Source organism: Quercus robur, chromosome 2, assembly GCF_932294415.1.
Source record: "Quercus robur chromosome 2, dhQueRobu3.1, whole genome shotgun sequence".
Classification (NCBI taxonomy): Eukaryota; Viridiplantae; Streptophyta; class Magnoliopsida; order Fagales; family Fagaceae; genus Quercus; species Quercus robur.
In genome coordinates this window covers 46,092,040-46,112,965 of record NC_065535.1, presented here as the reverse complement: position 1 = coordinate 46,112,965, position 20,926 = coordinate 46,092,040, and the positions used below count along the sequence as shown (strand labels likewise).

At 33.9% G+C, this 20,926-nt stretch overlaps 2 protein-coding genes across 3 annotated transcripts; one reads left to right on the top strand and one right to left on the bottom strand.

Moving 5' to 3' along the window:
- The first annotated feature begins 1,223 nt into the window (after positions 1–1,223).
- On the top strand, positions 1,224–9,339 carry LOC126713777 (uncharacterized). 2 transcript variants are annotated; one of them, XM_050413640.1, is made up of 6 exons: positions 1,224–1,832; positions 3,144–3,247; positions 3,899–4,075; positions 5,287–7,148; positions 7,495–7,645; positions 9,018–9,339. In XM_050413640.1, exons 1-5 carry the CDS (start codon positions 1,660–1,662, stop codon positions 7,642–7,644), a joined length of 2,466 nt encoding a protein of 821 aa, XP_050269597.1. In that variant the 5' UTR covers positions 1,224–1,659; the 3' UTR covers position 7,645; positions 9,018–9,339. The 2 variants fall into 2 exon arrangements, with proteins under 2 accessions (XP_050269597.1, XP_050269596.1); XM_050413639.1 differs by lacking the exon at positions 9,018–9,339 and adding an exon at positions 7,768–7,884.
- A 4,559-nt stretch (positions 9,340–13,898) lies between these two features.
- Positions 13,899–19,968, bottom strand: LOC126713776 (uncharacterized). Its single transcript, XM_050413638.1, has 5 exons — positions 19,754–19,968; positions 18,877–19,085; positions 16,262–16,498; positions 15,695–15,843; positions 13,899–14,340 (listed from the first exon to the last, which is right to left on the bottom strand). The coding sequence occupies exons 1-5, from the start codon at positions 19,817–19,819 to the stop codon at positions 14,144–14,146; spliced, it is 858 nt and encodes a 285-aa protein (XP_050269595.1). The 5' UTR covers positions 19,820–19,968; the 3' UTR covers positions 13,899–14,143.
- Between the last annotated feature and the right edge of the window lie 958 nt (positions 19,969–20,926).

Here is a 20,926-nt window from a genome sequence, read left to right as displayed (position 1 = left end):
GGAAAAGTAGTGCCCAAGCAGGCCATCAAAAACTTGTTTACAACAAAATAAGAACACAAAAGATTCTATACTCCTGTTTCTCATCTTAATTGTGTGCCATGGGGATTGACCTCTTTTTATTTGAGATTGAATGTTTCCATTGAAAATACCATGAAATATTAGTTGAAGATTGTTAGCAATAATTTGATAGTTGAGAGATGGAAAATTTGAACTCTGGATGTTTTCATTAAAGACACCAAATAATTGTGAGTTGAACTCTTAAACTATTAGACTCTTGATCACTGTATATCATATTTCTTTATAATAATAATAATAATAACCTCATACTAAATTTATACATTTTTCAAAATTTTGATTCGAGAATATTATATATCAATGTATAAGACCGTTCAAACATCTTATCTTCTATAAAATGAATGGTGTATAAAAAAGTTCTCTAATCATTAGTTTCTTATTGGAAAATTATTAGGTACTCCCGGAGTACCATAAATGCGTACTCCCCCCTCTCACATGAATAGTGGGTCTCACCATGAATTTAATTAGTTGGATCCACCATTTATGTGAGAAGAGGGAGTACGCATTTATAGTACTCCGGGAGTACACAATCATTTTCCTTTATCATGTAGGGTCATGATTGTATTAATCTCTAAGATAACAATGACTATACATGTCTTAACTTTTACAAGAGCTATGTTTCTTGATAAATAGACACAAAAAAAAAAAAATTAAAACCATAGAATAAAAAACCGAATTATGATGTACAACTCCTAACAAGTAAGAGAAGAGCAGTAAAATTGAATATTCTCAAAAAAATGCCGAGATAGAATTAAAAGTTTGTTATTTGGAGATTGTAAATCAAATGCTATTGTCTAATAGCAAAAACAAAATTAACAAAGAGAAACTATAATAATTAATATAATTATTTGTTGTTGCGGTAAATAAAATTGGGAAGTAGTACTTTTTTTTTTTTTTTTTTTTTGAGAAGGTGGGAAGTAGTACTTGGAAGTTGGAATAGCCAAAAAGAGAGGGTTTTTGTTAAATGTGGAGGTATTTGTAGAAAAGGACAACTCACCTCACCTTCCAATATGTCAAGAACTCCTAAATAGCTCCCAACCTTCTTTTTATTTTTTATTTTTTTTGGGTTAAAAACCTTCTTTTTATTTATTTACTTTTTGTTTTGTTCTTTTATTCTCTCTCTTAAAAAAAAAAAAAAAAAGAAAGAAAGAGGAATTAATTGTGTTTATCTATTTCTTAATTTCAATGAAGTAAGAAGAGAAGGCTTGCTTGTTTGTTGTAAGTTGACGTAAGAGTCTCTCTCTCTCTCTCTTTCTAGTCTCAATTTCCTTCCTAGTTCCTAGTTAAATTGACACCACAGGCCTGTAATTCTCAGTTTTCCAAAAAACACAACATTCTCTGTTTCTTTAATTTCGCCTTTTGTTTGTTTCTTTCTTCCATAACTCCCATAAATTCTCATTCTTCAAATCCCATAAACTCTTTCTCTGAAAAGCTATTCGATTCAATTGAATTCTAGCGTTTTCCTCTGTCTCTGCTCCAACATTGTGCAAGTTTCTGCTCGAGAAAATTGCTGCAAAAGCTTGTGTTTTTCTTCAATTATATGAAATTTCAGCAACTGGGTATTTGAAGAATTGCCGGAAAACCATGACGGAAGCTCCGATCAAGGCAGCATTGCCGGAATCGTCGTCTTCAAGCTCTGTGGAGCAGAACCGACAATTCGCGCATCTCAGAGGCGTGCAGTGGCGTATCAATCTTGGGATTTTGCCTTCTTCTTCCATAGATGATCTTCGAAGGGTTACCGCTGATTCTCGGAGGAGGTAACTTTTGCTCAATTATTATCAATTTTCAAGATTTCTTCTGAATTTCTAACCCCCCATTTCTGGATATGGTTATTTATTTATTTATTTATTATTTATTTTTTTATAAACTGGCTTTAGCTTTTATATATATATATATATATATATATATTTTGTGTTGAAACTTGTTTCTTTGTTTTCATGATTACCGAAATTTGATTTCAATAATTGATGTATGTAAAAAAAAACACACACACACGGGTATTAAAGGAAAAATAAAATAAAAAACTAATTGATGGATAGAAGAAGCATATGGATATGGGGATTTTTTATTTTTATTTTTATTTATTTATTTATTTTAGACTGAAGAGTTAGTTAGGCGGGGTTCCAGTTTGATTCAGGATCGAGAATTGAGAGATTATCTTTTACAATAGCTTCTGGTTGTCTTTGTTTTGTATTTCTCAAAACAGTGCTACTTCGTTTTACTTTGTCTTATGATTAATTTTCTTCGTTGGGTTTTTTTTTTTTTTAATTTATTTTAGGGGGAGGGTGGTTTTTACTTTCAGAGATTTGTTTATAAGCTAGCACTTTTAGTTACATAGATGGTTAGAGATGATTCGTGGAAAACACATATTCAGTCTTTTAGAGGGCTCTACCATCCACAAGGTTAATGGTTTGATATTTTGTTTTCTTTGACATGCGGATTGGTGGTTTAACAAGGAAGATTCTGATGTCTGCCTAATGCTAATGGAGAATTGTAATCTTGAGTTCAATTGATAGAAATGCCTTGTTCCTGACAATCCTTTTAAACATGATTTGTATATAGGTTCTGCAATTTGTCCTTTGTTAACTAGGATTGGCTGTAGTTTGAATAACTTAGTTGATAAAAACGAGGTTTGCTTTGATCTATGAATGTCAGAAGCACTCAATTTTGACAGAACTTAAAGTTTGGTTTGATTAAACTAAGGTTTGTAAAGCTATGAATCTCGGAAGTGCTCAGTTTTCACAAAATCTAAACTTTGGTTTGTTATCCAGCCATTTTAAGCGAATGCTTTTGGGAATTGACGCAACCATTTTAAAGTTTTGGATGCGTCAAGCAAACAATTTTCTTAATGTTGTTTTCATTTTATTCAGGTTATAAGTCAATGGCAAAGCTGGAATTGAAAATATTATTTGCCAGCTTCATAACTTACAATGATAGTAGCCATCTTGGACCAAAATTTATTTTGACAGAGATGTTTCAGTGATGTCCGTCTTAGTTGTAAAAGTTGGATTTTTTTTAATATTTCATTGTAATCTATTGAATTTCTTGTTGACTTCGTGCTTGGTCAGATATGCTGGTATGAGAAGGCGCCTTCTAGTTGATCCACATATTCCCAAGGATGGAAGTAATTCTCCTAACCTTGTCATGGACAATCCACTTTCATTAAACCCAGGTAAACTTTCTTGTCTCTTTTAGGCACCCATCCATGTTTGATATATAATTTGTACTTGTACCTTGGGAATTAGTTATAAATCCATGCATTGTTAAAGCAATTTTTTTTCCTGAATTTTTGCCTTAGTTCGGTTTTGAATATCAGAATATCGCTTTCTCCCTGAGTTAGCTCAGTGGCAGAGCGCACCCATGATAATTGCATCATTGTGCCTAGGCTGTGAGGGCTCTCGGCCACAAGAGAGGATAGTTCTGGTGTTTATTTATCATTGTTATATATCTATTACATAATCTATGTTAAGAAGTCAAATTTTCTATGCTTGCATCTTAATTTGCTTCTTGGTCCTTCATGGAAGGAATTGCCTTTTTCTTCTTCTTTTTATATAAATTTTAGAACGCAGCCCGTGAGACGATAGAGCAAATGGTAAAAGAATAAGAAATAGCAATGTCTTGGGTTTTTGTGTAGATGTCACCCAAACAGATTCCTTGGTGAGCTAGCTAGCTCCTTGTGGTTCAGTTTGACCGGTAATAAAATATAAAGAACAATATATTATTCTGTAAAATGGGTCAATGAGTTCTTGGGTAAGCTAGCTAGTTCTGAAGTGCTTGATGCTATCACTAATTTATGTTGGATTATGTCATTAATTCTGTGCAGATAGCACTTGGGGTCGCTTCTTTCGAAATGCTGAGCTAGAGAAAATGGTTGACCAGGATTTGTCACGTTTATATCCGGAACATGGGAGCTATTTCCAGACACCAGGATGCCAAGGCATGTTAAGACGAATCTTGCTCTTGTGGTGCCTTAGACATCCTGAGTATGGTTACAGACAAGGTAAATTGCTCATGTCAAAGCAATCTTTATTGGAAATAGTTTTATATTTCATTATGTCCTAATTGAGTTGTATGATAGATAATGTGTTCCAGTCGTATATTATGCTAAGACCCTTGTAACTCAACTGGCACCTTCGGGAGTTTCCAACGGAGACATCTAGGGTTCAACTCTCTCTCTCCCCCATTGTAGCCATAAAAAGAAGTCGTGTACAGGAATTATGATACAATTTGCAACTACAATATTATCAAGAATGCATTTTTTAGTTGGAAGTACCTAGCCATATGCAGCCCTCTGTTTTTTTTTCTTCCCCCGAAAATTTAAATGCTAAGGGAAGGAGGTTGCACAATAGACAAGATGAAAAAATCTAGTGGGATATGGTCCTTCAAAGTTTAAACCCCACTCTACAGTGCATGGCATGCATATAATTGGGCAACAAATCACTACCACAAATGCGATTGATACAGGTTCACACACTCTGCCATTGTAAAGCACTGGGAATAAGATGCCACCTATCAATTGGGAAAAGTTTGTGGTTTTTGACTTTGTGACATCCCTCAATGATATGCATTGAAGTACCATAGGACCAAAAGACCTCATATACCATATTTTCCTTTCTATAAATAAGAAGATATCTTTCATTATTTTCTTTTTACCTGGCAAATCCATTAACCTTTCCATCAACATATTTGTACTGGTGGTCTGGTTTTCCTTGAATATTATGATCAGTATGGATTGTATGCCTGTGAACCTGGATGTGTGTGTGGTTTTTTTTTTCTTTTTAATTTTTTTCTTGTAAGGTGCTACTTGATCCTCTTCAAAAAGGAAAGAGAAAAGGAGAAAAAACCTAAATATTACCAGAAAAAAAAAATATATATATATATATATATATGTATATATATATATATATATATGTATATATATATATATTCTTTTCCATTTGCATAAATGAAACAACTTATTCTGGATGTAGATTTAGAAATATTATCAATGAAAAATGGTTGGGCCATTAATCATTTAGACTTGGCATTCATTTGTTTTATGATGTCCGACTCAAATGCCATAAGTTTTTCTTGGAATGTCTTTTTTGGTGATAAGTAGAGCCCAAGTGAGATTTTATTCTGCACTCACTATGCCCTCTAAGGCCCAAATTATGTGGAAGTTTATTTTCGGAAATTTTTTAATATCATCCTTCTTTCTGGTGTTCTTTATAGGAATGCATGAACTATTGGCTCCTCTGTTGTACGTTCTTCAAGTTGATGTGGAACATCTTTCTCAAGTTAGAAAGCTTTACGAAGATCAGTTCACTGACAAATTTGATGACCTATCATTTCTTGATAATGATCTTACATATAATTTTGATTTTAAAAAGTCTCCAGATATTATGGAAGATGAGAATGGGTCACATGGAAATGTGACAAAAGTTAGGAGTCTTGATGAGCTTGATCCTGAGATACAGACCATTGTGTTACTGAGTGATGCTTATGGGGCTGAAGGTGAACTGGGTATTGTCTTATCTGAGAAATTTATGGAGCATGATGCATATTGCATGTTAGATGCTTTGATGAGTGGGGCCCATGGCTCAGTTGCAATGGCAGATTTCTTCTCTCCCACTCCTGCAGGTGGGTCTTACACTGGTTTACCTCCTGTCCTTGAAGCATCTGCGGCATTATACCACCTGCTATCTCTTGTTGACTCCTCTCTACACAGCCACCTTGTTGAGCTTGGGGTTGAACCGCAGTACTTTGCACTTCGCTGGTTACGGGTTTTATTTGGACGTGAATTTTCACTTGAAGACTTGTTGATAATTTGGGACGAGATATTTGCATCAGATAATAGTATATTAGACAAAGTTGCTGAAGATGACACCATGTCCAGCTTTGGGGTCCTTAATTCACCTCGTGGAGCATTTATTTCAGCTATGGCAGTTTCAATGTTACTTTATTTGAGATCTTCCCTACTTGCAACTGAACATGCTACTTCTTGCCTTCAGAGATTGTTAAACTTTCCAGAGACTGTAAATTTAAAGAAACTGATAGAAAAGGCAAAATCCTTGCAGGCTCTTGCACTGAGTGCTAATATGTCATCTTCATCTTCTTCACTTGGTGGGGCTTTAAACCGGAGTAAATCAGCAGCTGTAAGAGGTCATAGCCTATCATCCGATTCTGTTTCTCCTAAAACTCCTTTAAATCTGGTACCTGAGAGCTACTGGGAAGAGAAGTGGAGAGTTCTACACAAGGCTGAAGAACTTGAGAAAAGTGGTTCAACAAAACAAGTTCAAACTCCAAAAAGAGGTTGGACAGAAAAAGTAAGATTGAGTCTCTCCCGAACAGGATCATCTCCTGCAAAGGTTGGGAGTGGCAAAAAGGATAGCAATTCATCTGTTAAACGAAGTTTGTTAGAAGATCTTTCTCGAGAACTTGGCTCAGATGAAGACACTGAGAAAGCACACTGTGATGAAGTTTTAAGCCAGAAAAACAGTGTATGTGTAGAAGTTGAGGTGGAGGGACAAGATGGTGGCAAGAAGGAAATTACTTGCACTGCTGAGGGGAGTTTGAGTGGGAATGCTGGAAGTGAAGAAAACTTGTCTGTATATTCAGACCCAACAAGTTATCTTAATGGGGCTAATGACCAAGAAAATGACTCTGAAAAAAGTAGTGTTGCATCAACTTCATCCCTTGAGGAAAGTGATGATCATTCCAGTACCATCCCAGATGAATCACCTCTTCCAGTTTCTGATAACCCCAAGGACGTCTTCCCAAAATCTGGATTGAACAATGATTCCATGGGAAATTCTTTGACAGTTCCAAAAGAGCGAAAGCTTCTTTCAGGTAAATTCCAGTGGTTTTGGAAGTTTGGGCGTAATGCTGCTGGTGAGGGTACGTCTGAGAAAGGAGGAGGTACCTTTGAGGCTACAAAATCTGCCAACTGTGAAAATGACCAGGACAATACTGCTGGCTTTCTAGTTGCTAATGCTTCTTGTAACTCTTCTATTAGCGGCAAAGGAGATGCTACGGACCAGAATGTGATGGGTACTTTGAGGAATCTTGGACAGTCTATGCTTGACCATATTCAGGTAACATTATGACTTTTGTTATCCTAGAAATATTTAAAAGGGAACTGCTTTAAATTTTGAGGGGAATGATTCTCTGTGGGCTAGTTGGGATGCCTTTGGAATATATCTTATAATTTCTCATTAAACAAATGGGAATCAATGTATTATAGGATACATACTGAATCAAATGAATATATGGGTCACTTCTAAACTTATGGAGTTTCATGGTTTCATTCCCCAATGCTTCCTACATTTTTTAGTCGCCTTTAGAAATATTGTTGCTTGAAGATTTTTCTACATCATTAAAATATTACTCTCTCTCTCTCTCTCTCTCTCTGCATGGTAAACTGATAAGTTTGTGTGTCAGGTAATTGAGACTGTTTTCCAGCAAGATCGGGGTCAGGTGGGATCATTGGAGAACTTATCTAAAAATGGTTTAGTTGGAAAAGGACAAGTTACAGCCATGGCAGCTCTCAAGGAGTTACGGAAAATCAGCAATCTTTTATCTGAGATGTGAGGTTGGTTTTATTTACACTGAGCTGTATATACCTTTTGTAATTACTATTCTTTAGAGCTAAAATAAAATGAGTTCCTTCATCTTATTTCTTCCACATCCTCTGATAAATCTGAATTTTGGCAGGTTCTTGAGAGACCAATATGTATATATAGTGCTTTTGTAATAATTTTATAGATTAAAATGTCTTATGATGCTCAGTTGTTTAAGGACCTGAGTTCTAGTAAAATATGTTTCTTAACATTTTCTTATTCTTCTTTAGTATGGCATGATAATGTTGGCACCCACATATCTGGCTATTTTATAAGATGCACTTTTCTCTGAGAGAGAGAGAGAGAGAGAGAGTAAAACTGCAGTAGAGCCGCGGTACCCAATTTGCAGGTTAAATGTCATTGAAGATTTTGTGCCAGTTGAGATCCCTTCATCACTTTATTCATCCAAAAAAGAAAAAGAAAAAGAATTAGTTGTGACTTGTGAGGCACACACTACACATTGTTTTACAGGTGTTACATCTGTTCAATCATCAGCTACAAAATATGGTGCTAACTGGGACGATGGGACTTGATTCTTTTGTAAAAAGTAACGTATTTTTGGCAAGAAAGGAATTGATCCTAATTTCTTTATTTCTTTTTTATTTTATTTTTTTCTCAAACCGAGTTGAGTTCTTCAAAGCCGATCAAATGGTAAACATACTGACCCGAATGCCCACATGGGACCAGGGGAGGAGATATTCATAGGTTTTTTTTTTTTTTTTTTTGGTGCTTAATTACACAATCAATGTCAAGAGAGCTGTAGTTTAACTAGTATTTCATGGTGTTTTTCAACAGAAACGTTGATAGTTCAAGTCCCCTCCCTCCTCAAACTATCGGATTATGAAAAATACTATGATATAGCATAGTACATATCTTCGGCTTCAAACATAGCAATGCATATCTAACATGTTATAAACATGGAACTGCTTCACTTCTTAGATTTCAAACGGATTTTGAATACAATTCTTATAGATTATATCAAGATAGGAGGGAACTGACCATTGATGTGAAAGGCTGCTTCACTTCTTAGATTTCAAACGGATTTTGAATACAATTCTTATAGATTATATCAAGATAGGAGGGAACTGACCATTGATGTGAAAGGAAGTGAGGCAAATAAATTGTATGGTAAATCGTGAGTACAATTTGACAAATAAATCATATGGTTGAATTTATCCTTCTTGAAAAGATAATATTGTTCATACTACATTGATCAATACAAGAGATATTCATAGCTTTCAATTTGGGTTTTATTTTATTTATTTATTTATTTATTTGCTTAATTACATAATCAATGTCAAGAGATTTGTAGTTTAACTAGTACTTCATGGTGTTTTTCAACAGAAGCGTTGACAGTTCAAGTCCCCTCCCTCCTCAAACTATTGGATTATAAAAATATATATACTATGATATAGCATAGTACATATCTTCGGCTTCAAACATAGCAATGTATATCTAATGTGTTATAAACATGGAACTATTTCACTTCTTAGATTTCAAATGGATTTTGAATACAATTCTTATAGATTGTATCAAGATAGGAGAATTGACCATTGAAGTGAAAGGAAGTGAGGCAAATAAATTGTATGGTAAAACGTGAGTACATTTTGACAAATAAATTATATGGTTGAATTTATCCTTCTTGAAAAGGATAATATTGTTCATACTACATTGATCAATACAGTAATATGATTGAATTTAGTTAAGAAGTCTAACCGGATTAATCAAATATTTGGAGTTTTATTGGTTGAATTTATCCTTCTTGAAAAGGATAATATTGTTCATACTACATTGATCAATACAGTAATATGATTGAATTTAGTTAAGAAGTCTAATCGGATTAATCAAATATTTGTAGTTTTATTTCATTAGGTAAAAGCTTAGGAATACTTCCTTGTGTGTAGGACTTAGATCTCTCACTGGATTGCCCAAGAACCTTGTAGTTCAATCGAAACCTTTAGAAGATTAAGAAATACAGTATTCAAATCCCCTCTCCTGCATCTTTAGAATTTTTAAAGTAACTCTAGCACATAATTTTTAAAATCCTATCCATATTGATTTACCACATCATTAATGTGGGTGCCCGAGGACCGAGGAGGAAGCTAAGGGGTTGCAGCATTGTCCCGAGGACCGAGGATGAAGTTGAGAGGTCGCAGCATTGACGTGGTGATACTGCAAGCCACGGGCTTAAGAGAGGAAGCCACTCGAGGAGGAGAAGAAATGAGTCATGATACTCTATGGTATTCTAAGTGGAAGCTAGAATCTGAAAAGAGTGGAAGTCAATAGGCAGTAGGAAAGCTTTTGGCCTATGTAGCCTGTTGTATCCGCATTAAATGGTAGATAACAGCTTTATCAGTCGCATTGATAAGGAAGTGACCTGAATAATGTAAGCCACAGCTAAGCAGATCTCTTCCACTACCTACTTCGGATGTGAAAGGTAACAAGTGTCAAAAAAGGAGGGAGGTGAAGTAGAAATGGATGGTGAAGATGTGATGAAGGTAGAGGTATATAAGGAAAGGAAAGATCATTGGAAAGGGGATCAAAAAAGAGGAGAGAAAAGAAACAGAAGAAAAGGCACTGGAAGAAGAAAGTGAACAGGACCAAATTTATACAAATCCAGTCTCCTTGGGAGCACCTGTATAAAGCCCTGTACTCATTTGTTTCTGAGTAAAAACGAGATTCTTCCTTGTAAATGTCCTTGGACAGAGCTCATTGTTGTTGTCCTTTCTCACCTCTTACAAATTTTATTGATTTAGGCCAGGTTTGTAAGGCACAACCCATTGTTCTAAGTGGGCTTGGGCCACAGATTTCTGGGTCCTTACAATTAATATTTGTACAATCTTTAATATTCAATCTTTTAATATTTTCTTAAAATTATAAAATAATTTTTAACAAAATCCAAATCTATTTCTTTGAGATAGATGAATAAGATTTTAAAAACATTTTAGAAGAGTTATTATCTCAAAGTTGCAGAGGATTCTAATCCTCACACTTGTGCTTTGTTTCTTTGAATTTTGAAAATAATAACAACTGGTTGCCTGATTTGTAAAGTATACAAAATAATATTCAAGAATTACCGTTCCACTTTTATTGGATGTGAGTAGGGGCATGGATACAACAAAATTTCATAACATTTTGACAAGTAACTTAGGTTTTTACTTTTGGTACAACTAAGATTATCAAAATTGGGATCCTACGTAACATTGTGGGAGGTAGGTGGGATCGTAAATCGGAGGATCAGATTGTGAATTGTAAAATCCTACATATTTTCAAATTTAAAATAAAAAACACATTGATAATGACTTTTTATGTTGAATAATCATGTAAATTGTGAACTTATCCATAAAAAAAAATAAAATAAAATAAAATAAAAAAAAGATTTTTTCATCATATGATGCAATTTGCATGTCATACATCGCTACATCTATATTAATGAAACAAATATATTTAAGTTTTGACCTAATATATCTAAAAAGTTCAATAAATGTTTAATTAGCAATCAAATACCAAAATCTTTTATCAACACATGAAAATATTTTCCAAGTTCCAAGTTTAAAATCCAAAATAAGTTATCAAATGGAAACTAGCTAACTAAAATATGAAATCCAAAAGCAAGATGAATATTAAGGTGAAGTGAACATTTAATTATTCCTATTCTAGGGTTTTTATAACCACTGTCCTTATCGTTATCATCCATTTCATCATCTATGTAGACATTATATATTTGTATACTAGAGCTGCAAAGGAGATTAAGATAGAACTTCACACTTAACTATTCAAGTTATACCACTCAGCAACAATTATAGAGCATGCTCAAAAAAATCAATCAATCAATATATATATACAAGCATACTAATAAAATTATATATAAGAAAAAAATTTTAGAAATATTAGAACACAAATTAGTATATTGATCAAACAAATTTAACAACATTATAGCTTAAAAGGTAGCTAAGCCAGTATAAATTCTTCATTAGAAATGATGAAGCATTCCTTCATTTTGATTATAAGTGAACTAGAAACCAGAAAAAATTTGCTTAAGTTAACATAATTATATAAAAATAAATAAAAAGGCATTCCATCACAACATAGTAAAACAAAAACCCTTAAAGCTTCGTCAAAACCAAAATTTTATCCCATAAAAAAAAATAAAAACCCAAAAACTAATGTTTTGGTAGGATCGGTAGAATCAATAGGATCCCATACGATCCTACTATTTTTACGATTTTCGTACGATCCTAAATGTTTTGGTGAGGTGGGATCGTAAAATTGTGTAATCTTACGATCCAAATTGTCATTTTGACAACCATGGGTGCAACTATAGTAACAGTAGGAGCACATGACAAATATAGAGAGTTCATGCATACTTACTTCCCTACTCTCTAAATAGTCAAGAAAGTAAATTGTTGCCAATGATCATGTTGGTCTAGTAACCCAGGGTTGTGGCTTGTAGGGGGCTTATAGTTCAAGACCTGGGGCATGGGGTATATATATATATATATATATATATATATATATATATATATATAGAGAGAGAGAGAGAGAGAGAGAGAGAGAGAGAGAGAGAGAGAGAGAGAGAGAGAGAGAGAGAGAGAGAGAGAGAGTTAAACTTTTTTAAGAGTTACACATTTTTTAAACTATTTGATTTAAGTAGATCTAACAGTTAAAAAATACTATAATTATTACAAATATTCTGATTAGAATCTAATTAATTACTCTCATTTATTACCTTCTAAACCTATCTCTAAACCCAAAAAAAGTTTGACTTCTGACTCTCTCTCTCTCCTCCACCACCTCCACAGGGTATGGCTCTTGATAGCAATATACACTCAATAAGCTCGCATACTTGTCATTCACTGCTAAATTGGGGTGCTCCCTATCTATTCAATAAGCTTGATGACTTCCATGGTTGTAATTCCTCAGACTCAGGTTCAAACATGTCATCTGAACAGTCACTTTTAGATGATGAGCTCTGTGAGTTGTCAATCCATTTGCCTAACAGTGGTGACAACGTGACAACAGTGACCCAAGTAACTACTCAATTATTTTAAAATTGCAGGAGGGTTGACTGTATGCTAGAAATCTTTCATTACTTGGTGAGAGGAAAATGCAGTTTGTGGACAATGAATCACCTTCTATTTTCTGGACAAATCTGCTTGAAGGAAGGAGTCTGCAGTGGAAATTTTTGTCTAGGCCATCTAAGAGGACCCGAAGAAAAGTTCAATATCTTCATGACTCACCAAAAGAATTTGAATTTGAAAATGGTGTTGTCACTAAGAAGAGCAGGAAAATGTTCAACAACATAGTTGATACTGTAAAATCCAAATCAAGATTGAAGGACAAGAAAATTATTTGCAAAAAAAAAAAAAAAAAAAAAAAAAAAAAAAAAAAAAATACAGTCAAAGTAGCTGGTACTTCTGAATTTCTTTAGCTGCAATAGATGGTCATCATATATTTTGTTTCAAAAGGTCCCTCGTATACGGTTTTAATAAATCCAAAATTTTTATAGAGAAAAAAAGAAGAAATTTTTCTTTAAAAGGATTTCAAGAAAATTTATCTTTCTATGGTGGCATTTGCAATCAATCGGTAATGTATTTAGTTTTGATGTTTACAGAGAACATGGGTGGCGTAAATCAGGACAATGATTCTCCAACTGAACCTCCTGTGCCTAGTAATGTTGCAAGAGTACCTGAAATTGACATGGTTGAATCCAAGAAGCAAGAAATTCAGATTGATGTGGGGAAGACTACTCAATTCTTGCCAAAACTGGAGATGTCAAAACGGAGAAAGAAACGTAGAGAGAGAAACGTAAATGAGAGGGAGAGTCAGAAGTCACACCATTTTTGGGTTTAGAGATAGGTTTAGAATGTTATAAATGAGGGTAATTAATTAAATTCTAATCAGAATATTTGCAATAATTATAGCCTTTTTTTTAACCATTGGATCCAATGGTTTAAAAAAGGTATAACTTGAATATATCTCATATATATATATATATATATAAACCAAGCTAACAAAAATAAAAGAAAAAGTATATTGTTATTTTCAATTTCTCAACATTTTGGTCAGAATTGACAAAAACTTCAGAAGTCACTTGACAAACAGTTATTTATTAAGAATTGGAAACTCGCCAAACAAATTAGTGATGAACAAAGAATGATGTGAAGGTTGTTTTGAGGATACAATATAGAGATAAGCACAAAAGGGGAGATAAAAACATAGGACTGCTTAAATAAAATCCTCCGCATGAAATATAAACTCTGAAAAAACAAGAACTTCCTGAATACATGTATATGATACCCATAACTAAAAGCCACACTATCCAAAATGGTGCTATCATTGCACATACAGTATGCTTCAAGTTATAACTATGACAATATAAAATACTTCACATTTATTTGAAAAATTAAAACCATTTTGTTTCCAGCTTTTGAATCGGTTCAAAGGGGTTGTCTCCAACAAAGTCTGATCTAATCTATGTTGTGAAAGCCCGGGAGAAGGGAAGTAATGAAACCAAAGACAATCATCTGAATTTCCTTCACAATTCCCCACCAATGATTAGCACCATTGACGCCACCAGGTTCTGCTAAATTCTCATTTTCATTCTCAACAGCCCGGTTTCCATCATTTGCAGGCTGATTCTCAATCTGAGCTCCAGGTTGACCTTCTGCCATAAGTTAATGAAAGAATGTTATTTTGTAAGTATCATTCATGTCACTATCATAAGTGTGCATTCCCAACTCTAACTGATACTTCTTTTCCTTAGCAAATTACCACCTTATCCTTCTAATTGGGGGAAAAAAAAAGGAAAAAGAAAAGGAATGTGACTTGGTCAAATGGTGCTATAGATTGCCAGTAGTTAGCACTAAGCACTATTGCCTCCACAAGGTTAAAACCCAAACATCAACCTTCAATGGAAATATCGTAAGGCTATTGGTTATACAATACAACATAACTTCAAAGAGGAAATAAAACACCCCTTTTAAAAGATACCTATATAAAATGTTAAGCACCCTTGGGAATTTTTTAATGACAGATACACAACTCACACCCACCATAAGACCATCCAACCGTTTGGGGAGAAGAGACGCCATTTGGTTCAAGGCCTATGGCCTATGGGCTTATTACATACCAAAATGTGGCTACTTATCACCACCTTTTTTTTACTTTAAAAAAAAAAGAAAAATCACCAATAAGAAAATAACTTTATTAATAATAAAAATAAAATAAAATAAAATAAAAAGGAGAAAGAAAGGCCGAGGACTAAGAAGTGGCTTCTTATCACTAGTAGAAACAGTATAATAGCAAATGTTGATCCTATCACCTGTAAATGCAAGCATTCCATCTCATTGAGTTCACTGTTGCAACAAGAATGAACCAACCTAAACTGAATTGTGCACAACTTTGGGTAGCATAAATGCCAATGTTGACAATTTTTAGGGAACTGTCAAAAAAATAGTTCCTAAAGTTTTACAATAACAATAATTCAAAACTAAATAAAAAAAATCGAATAATTAGATGAAATTAAAAAGAAATTGCATTAATATTGGAAAAACTGAAAAAAAAAGGTACTTTTAGTCCATATTTTTATCTGCATGACACATTTACAAAGGTAAGTTGATCACAGGGAACTTGAGGCCTGACTATGGTTTAAGACTTTGTTTTGGTATAAAGGTTCAAATTATTCTGGATATTTAGACTGCAATGAACTAAGGTTTTATTAATGCGTGACCTAGATGCCAAAATTTAGGCTCATTCAACAAACAAGCCAAAACCAAGCAACTTCTGAGTCAGCTGGAGGTCTATAGCTTGTTTCAAGCTCAAAAGAGGTCAAACTGTCCATTTTGACCAAGCTGATCAGCTAGAAGTTCAGCTTCCCTTTGCTTGTTGTTTGCAGTCCTATATGTAATGTGATAACTATGTGTACACTCTATTTCTCTCTATGTAAATATCTGCCAAAAAAAGGTCCTGAAACATGTGTTTCATATATTCAAGTATTGCATAAACAAAGCGGAATATACCTGCCCCAGCAACATTCTCAACTCCCTGTCTTGCAGCAGCAACATTTTCAGCCCTGACAGCAGGTCTTGGTGGATGGGGAGGCGCAGCTGCCCTCTGCATGCCTTGTGAAAGCCAGCGTACTATTGGTGTGAGAGCTCCAGTTTGGTATCTGAAACATCCACATCTAAAACATTCATCTTCCACTCATACAACTTAATTTTCTGATAAGTCACTCATATAACTTAATCATTCGAGAAAAATTAATAATTGATAAGAAAGAAACATGTAACGTATGAATACACACACACACACACAAGTAGCTTCATCCTAACTTTAATATTGAAAATTTTTTATAACGAAAACAAACAAAATCTCTTTCCACCATGCATTTTTTAATGTTTAAGAATCCAATGGACCATGCATTTTTTCATCCTAACTTAAACATTGAAACTTTTTTATAAAGCAAATAAATGAAATCTTTTTCCACCACGCAGTTTTTAATGTTTAAGAATCCAATGGACCAGTGAGTGGCAGAAGTTGCATTCCGAGCACATCTATTGAAATTGGTAAGAGGTTCAGATGCTTACAAGTAGACAAGTGAAGCAAAAAATACGAGGACAACAAGCCTCTGTCTTGACCCATCTTGGTTGAACAAAAAGATTACTGCAGCCAGCTTTAGAATAAGCAACAAATCAAGCTGAAAAGCAATTTGAAATCTCCTTACAACAACCTGTCTTTGAGGTGCAGGCTGTTGCTGTTGGTGCTGCTGTTGCCCTCCTTGCCCATGCTCTTCACCTCCAACACCAGCCTCAGGACTTCGTCTACTGTTGATGGCACCAAGCAACCATGATAAGAAAGCAGGGACAATTGGTCAGCACATACAACATATCAACATAATCCAATCTGCCATACAGACCATGGATATTGTCATTGTGATTAACATCACCAATCATCCATATTATTTTCCACAGATGAATTTAAACAAGAGTTGTACAAGAAAGATCGATAGCCTTTTTTTAATATTGTCTAGGAAATAAAATGGCAAGAATTTGTGGTATTATCTCTCTCTAATCCTGGCCTCCAAAAAGGAAAAAGGAAAAGAGAGGGGGAATGTAACTAAGTAGTTAAGAGTTTACTAATTTGGGGCAAGAATCCTATTTTTCTTTTAGGTAAGATAAGATATCATTAAAGTAGACTATGACATGGAAAAAACATGATGTAGCCACAAAAATACAAAAGAGATAAAGCTATGTACAAGAAGAAAGGGAATCTAAAAACATCAGGAGGGACTCACTAGAAGTGAGTCCCCAAACTCGTGACCAATCAAACAAAGTCCCTATAAAAGACTTGAGAAGTTGCTCCTCGAGCATTCCATATCCTCAAAGGTATGCCTGTTTCTCTCCCTCCAAATATACCACATCAAACACAATGGTGTCAAATTCCAAATATCGGAAGAATGCTTACCCAACCAATTCCTCCACTCGAGCAAAAGATCCTTCACTCTTTCAGGAATCACTCATGCAACCCCAAAAGATTTACAAACAAAATTCCACAACCAGCGAGCCTCCCCACAATGAAGCAAAAGACGGCACTGATTCCCCATCGCATCTGCACATGCAACACCAACCCAATAAATAAAAGCCTCTCCTCCTTAAAATATCAGCTGTGAAGATCTCCCCCAAATTGATTTCCAAGGGAAGATAACAAAGGACGATTCCCTCAGCCCACAATAAAAATACTGAATCTCAAACTCCCTACTTGTCCTCAACTTCCAGTTCATCCGGTCTCCAACCTTACTGGAGGGAATATGGGTCAACAGGATGTGAGTAAAAGCCATCACCGCATCCAATTCCCAATCATTCAAAGCTCGATGAAACTGCACATCCCAACTCCTCTTCTCCTCCTCATGATGCCGCACCAATAAAGACTTCACCAAAGCCTCCTAATCCGTAGCAATATCATACAAGACCAGGAAAGCCTCCTTAAGAGATTGATCTCCACACCAACAATCCAGCCAGAACCGTACCCTATTTCCCATACCCACCTCAAATATATCTATGAAAATCTTCCCAACCCATCCTAATACTTTTCCACAAACCACAACCATGAGGGCCACTCTTTAACTTAGAAGTCCAACCCCAACAACACCCCCCCCCCCCTCAGCCTCTTTTCCCCAAACTTCAAAGCTATCACACTTCTCCAAAGCCTAGTCAGAGTACTTTACACATAGATTAGGATCTAAAGCTTTCTCCCAAAAAAAAAAAAGATTAGGATCTAAATTAATGAGCATTACATTACATTTGCAAAACAGTTTCTAGTGGTTTCATTTATTGTTAACAATTTAATATCAGCCAGACCAAAAGCAATTTATTCTATATTAAGATGCAAGAAAGGTTTATATGGGAATTGCCTTGTGCATAGGCCTACTAAACAATCACAGATACATGTATTTTCTAATGCCAACTGGGTTCAGAATAATTTAGAGCAAAGCCATGTTTCTCACTTCTGCAAGTTAACTGGTAGCTAATTGGCAATATTTGCAGCCTAAATATGGTCATGAGGTATGACATAAAGGTTCAGTTTATTCACACAAAGCAGATCTGTGGCAATCAAAACTTGCCACATAAAGAATGACTTCCCTAAGTCTTCGAGTAAATCAACAACATCGTCATTATTATCAAGCTGAAGCCAACAAAGCCTCAGAAAAAATCATCTGGTATACTAACAACAATCATGCCTTTTGTTGTTATTTTAATCTATGTTCTTGACATTGATCTTGTAGTGTATAAACCTAAATGAAACCACCCTTCCTCATTACTGAACTCATGGATATGATGATTAATAACTTCCAAGGGTATAACAGCCAAGATGAGTACACTAAACAATATATTTGACCAATATAATTAAAACATAAAAATAAAATAAAAAAATTGACAAACAGACAGGATGGATTTGTTAGAAACATTATGAATGAAGACTAAATTATGGATGCTTGTGTTATTTAATTACTAAAACTGTAAAAGTGAAAAAGAATAGAAAATGTAACGAAACATTAATTTTGATACAGACTACATCAGCATTCAGCAGCATATAAAGAATGAATGCATCTATTTTGGGTGATACCAATATCCACAGATAATCCATGCTTTTGTAAGTGTAAAAGTAAGAAGAGAGTAGATTAATTGAACGAGATGCTGCTTACGTGGGGAAATTGTAGGTAAGAGGAATAAGAGTGTTAGATGGAAGTCCAGCAACAGGGCCCATACAGGAGAAAACAGGAACAGCATAAATGCCTGCTCCACGATTCATATGGTCCTGATTTTGTAAGCCCGGAACAAGTGCTGGGTACATGACTGGAACCATCTGAAAATCACCATTTGAGAAAGCTGGAAAACTGGATAATGCAGGAGCCTGAGATTACAAAACCAAACCCCACTGTGAGTGTGAGTGTGAAGTCATTTAATTTAAGATAGATAGGAAAGCCACCAATGTAATAATAGTGTATGTGCATACTAAGTGTTTTAAACCATCCCATCCATACAGCTGAGCTGAGTTGAGCATTATTTCCAAATTATTATTTATCTTTTCTTACCAAAAAAAAAAAAAAAATACTTTTAGCTCAATTGGTTTGCATTTCCAACATATCCATCCATCCAGGGTTCAAATCCCCCAACTCCAACTATCAAAAAATATCATCAAAAAGTTAATATATTATTCTGAATGTCCTTCAACCAATGTAAAGTTAAAAGATAACAAATTTTATTATTACTAATTTCGCATCCAACCTTCATCATATTCATTCAAACGTCAAATAGCATTGAATTTTTTTTTTTTTTTTTAAACAAAATGGGATTAAATAAATAAAAAAATTAAAAATGATTAAAGGGTCTCAAATTGTTCTTTCGAATTTCAAAGATGAAACCCAACTTCGTAATGAGAAGTTAAAGGAATAAAATGATTCGGTAAAAAAAAAACAAATCAAATCCAGATATTACTAATAAATCATGAGAGAGAAACTCCCTGAAATTATATATATAAAAAAAATAGAATATGTACAAGAGAAGAGAAGAGAAGGGAACCTGAGATTGCGAGGGAGTGTCTTCGGAGAGAGACGACGACGACATCGTTTCAATCTCTTCCGCCATTTGCGAGTTGCGAGAGGATTTGTTATATATTCAAAGAATCAAAAACTGACTTAGCATTACCAACATCAGCAATTCAATTGACAATTGACAATTGACAAGGATTAAGCTGGGATTCAATTCAATGCTTTTTATCAACAAAAAAAAGATCGTTGTGAATGTGAAAACACTTCTTTATTTATACACTTTTTTCTTTTTTCTTTTTTTCATTGCGTCGAATTCCGTCTGTTTGCCTATAGGGATATGCCACGTTGGATCACATGTACTAATATCTTTTTTTCTTTTTTTTTTTGGTTAAACGTACTAATATCGTTGCGTCGAGGATAAAATTAATTAAATTAAATAAACGCCTGCTATCACTCACTATTTCACTTAACAGTGGCATTATGCCCTCTACGGATTAATTAAAATTCATATGTAAATAATTTATTTAAAAGTAGATAATAAAAATAAATAAATATTTTATTTTTAAGTTATATAATAAATATATACTGTGTGAGATTTTTTTTTTTTTTTTAAGAAACTACTGTGTGAGATTTAAAGTATCATAAAAAATATATATATATAATTGAATGGAAGACGGTAAAAATACCTAAAAAGGAATATAAAATAATTTTTAATAATGCATTGAACTTTAAAGCTCAATTAATCATCTGTATTTAAATAGATAAACCTTAAATTTAATAATTAGAAACTATCGAAAGCAACAATTGAAAGTATATTTAAGCGGAAACCTTAATTCAATAATTAAGAACAATCTAAATTAATAAATATATAAATTTTTGAAGTAGAGAGACTAACATAAAAATTTCATTTTTGTCCTTGAAAGCATGAGAGAAGAGTCAGAAGACATAATTTTATTAAAAAAAAATAATAGCTAATTTTTTTTTTATAATACTCGTTGCTAATTTTTTTTTTTTTTTTTTTTATAATATCATGATTAGATGGATTAGATGAAGAATTTGAGAATGATTAGATTACACTATGTTGCTACATTTTTTTTTTTTTTTATAATACACGTTGCTTTTTTTTTTTTTAATACATGTTACTACTTTCTTTTGAATATATATATATATATATATATAAATGTTTTCTCTTACATGTAGTATA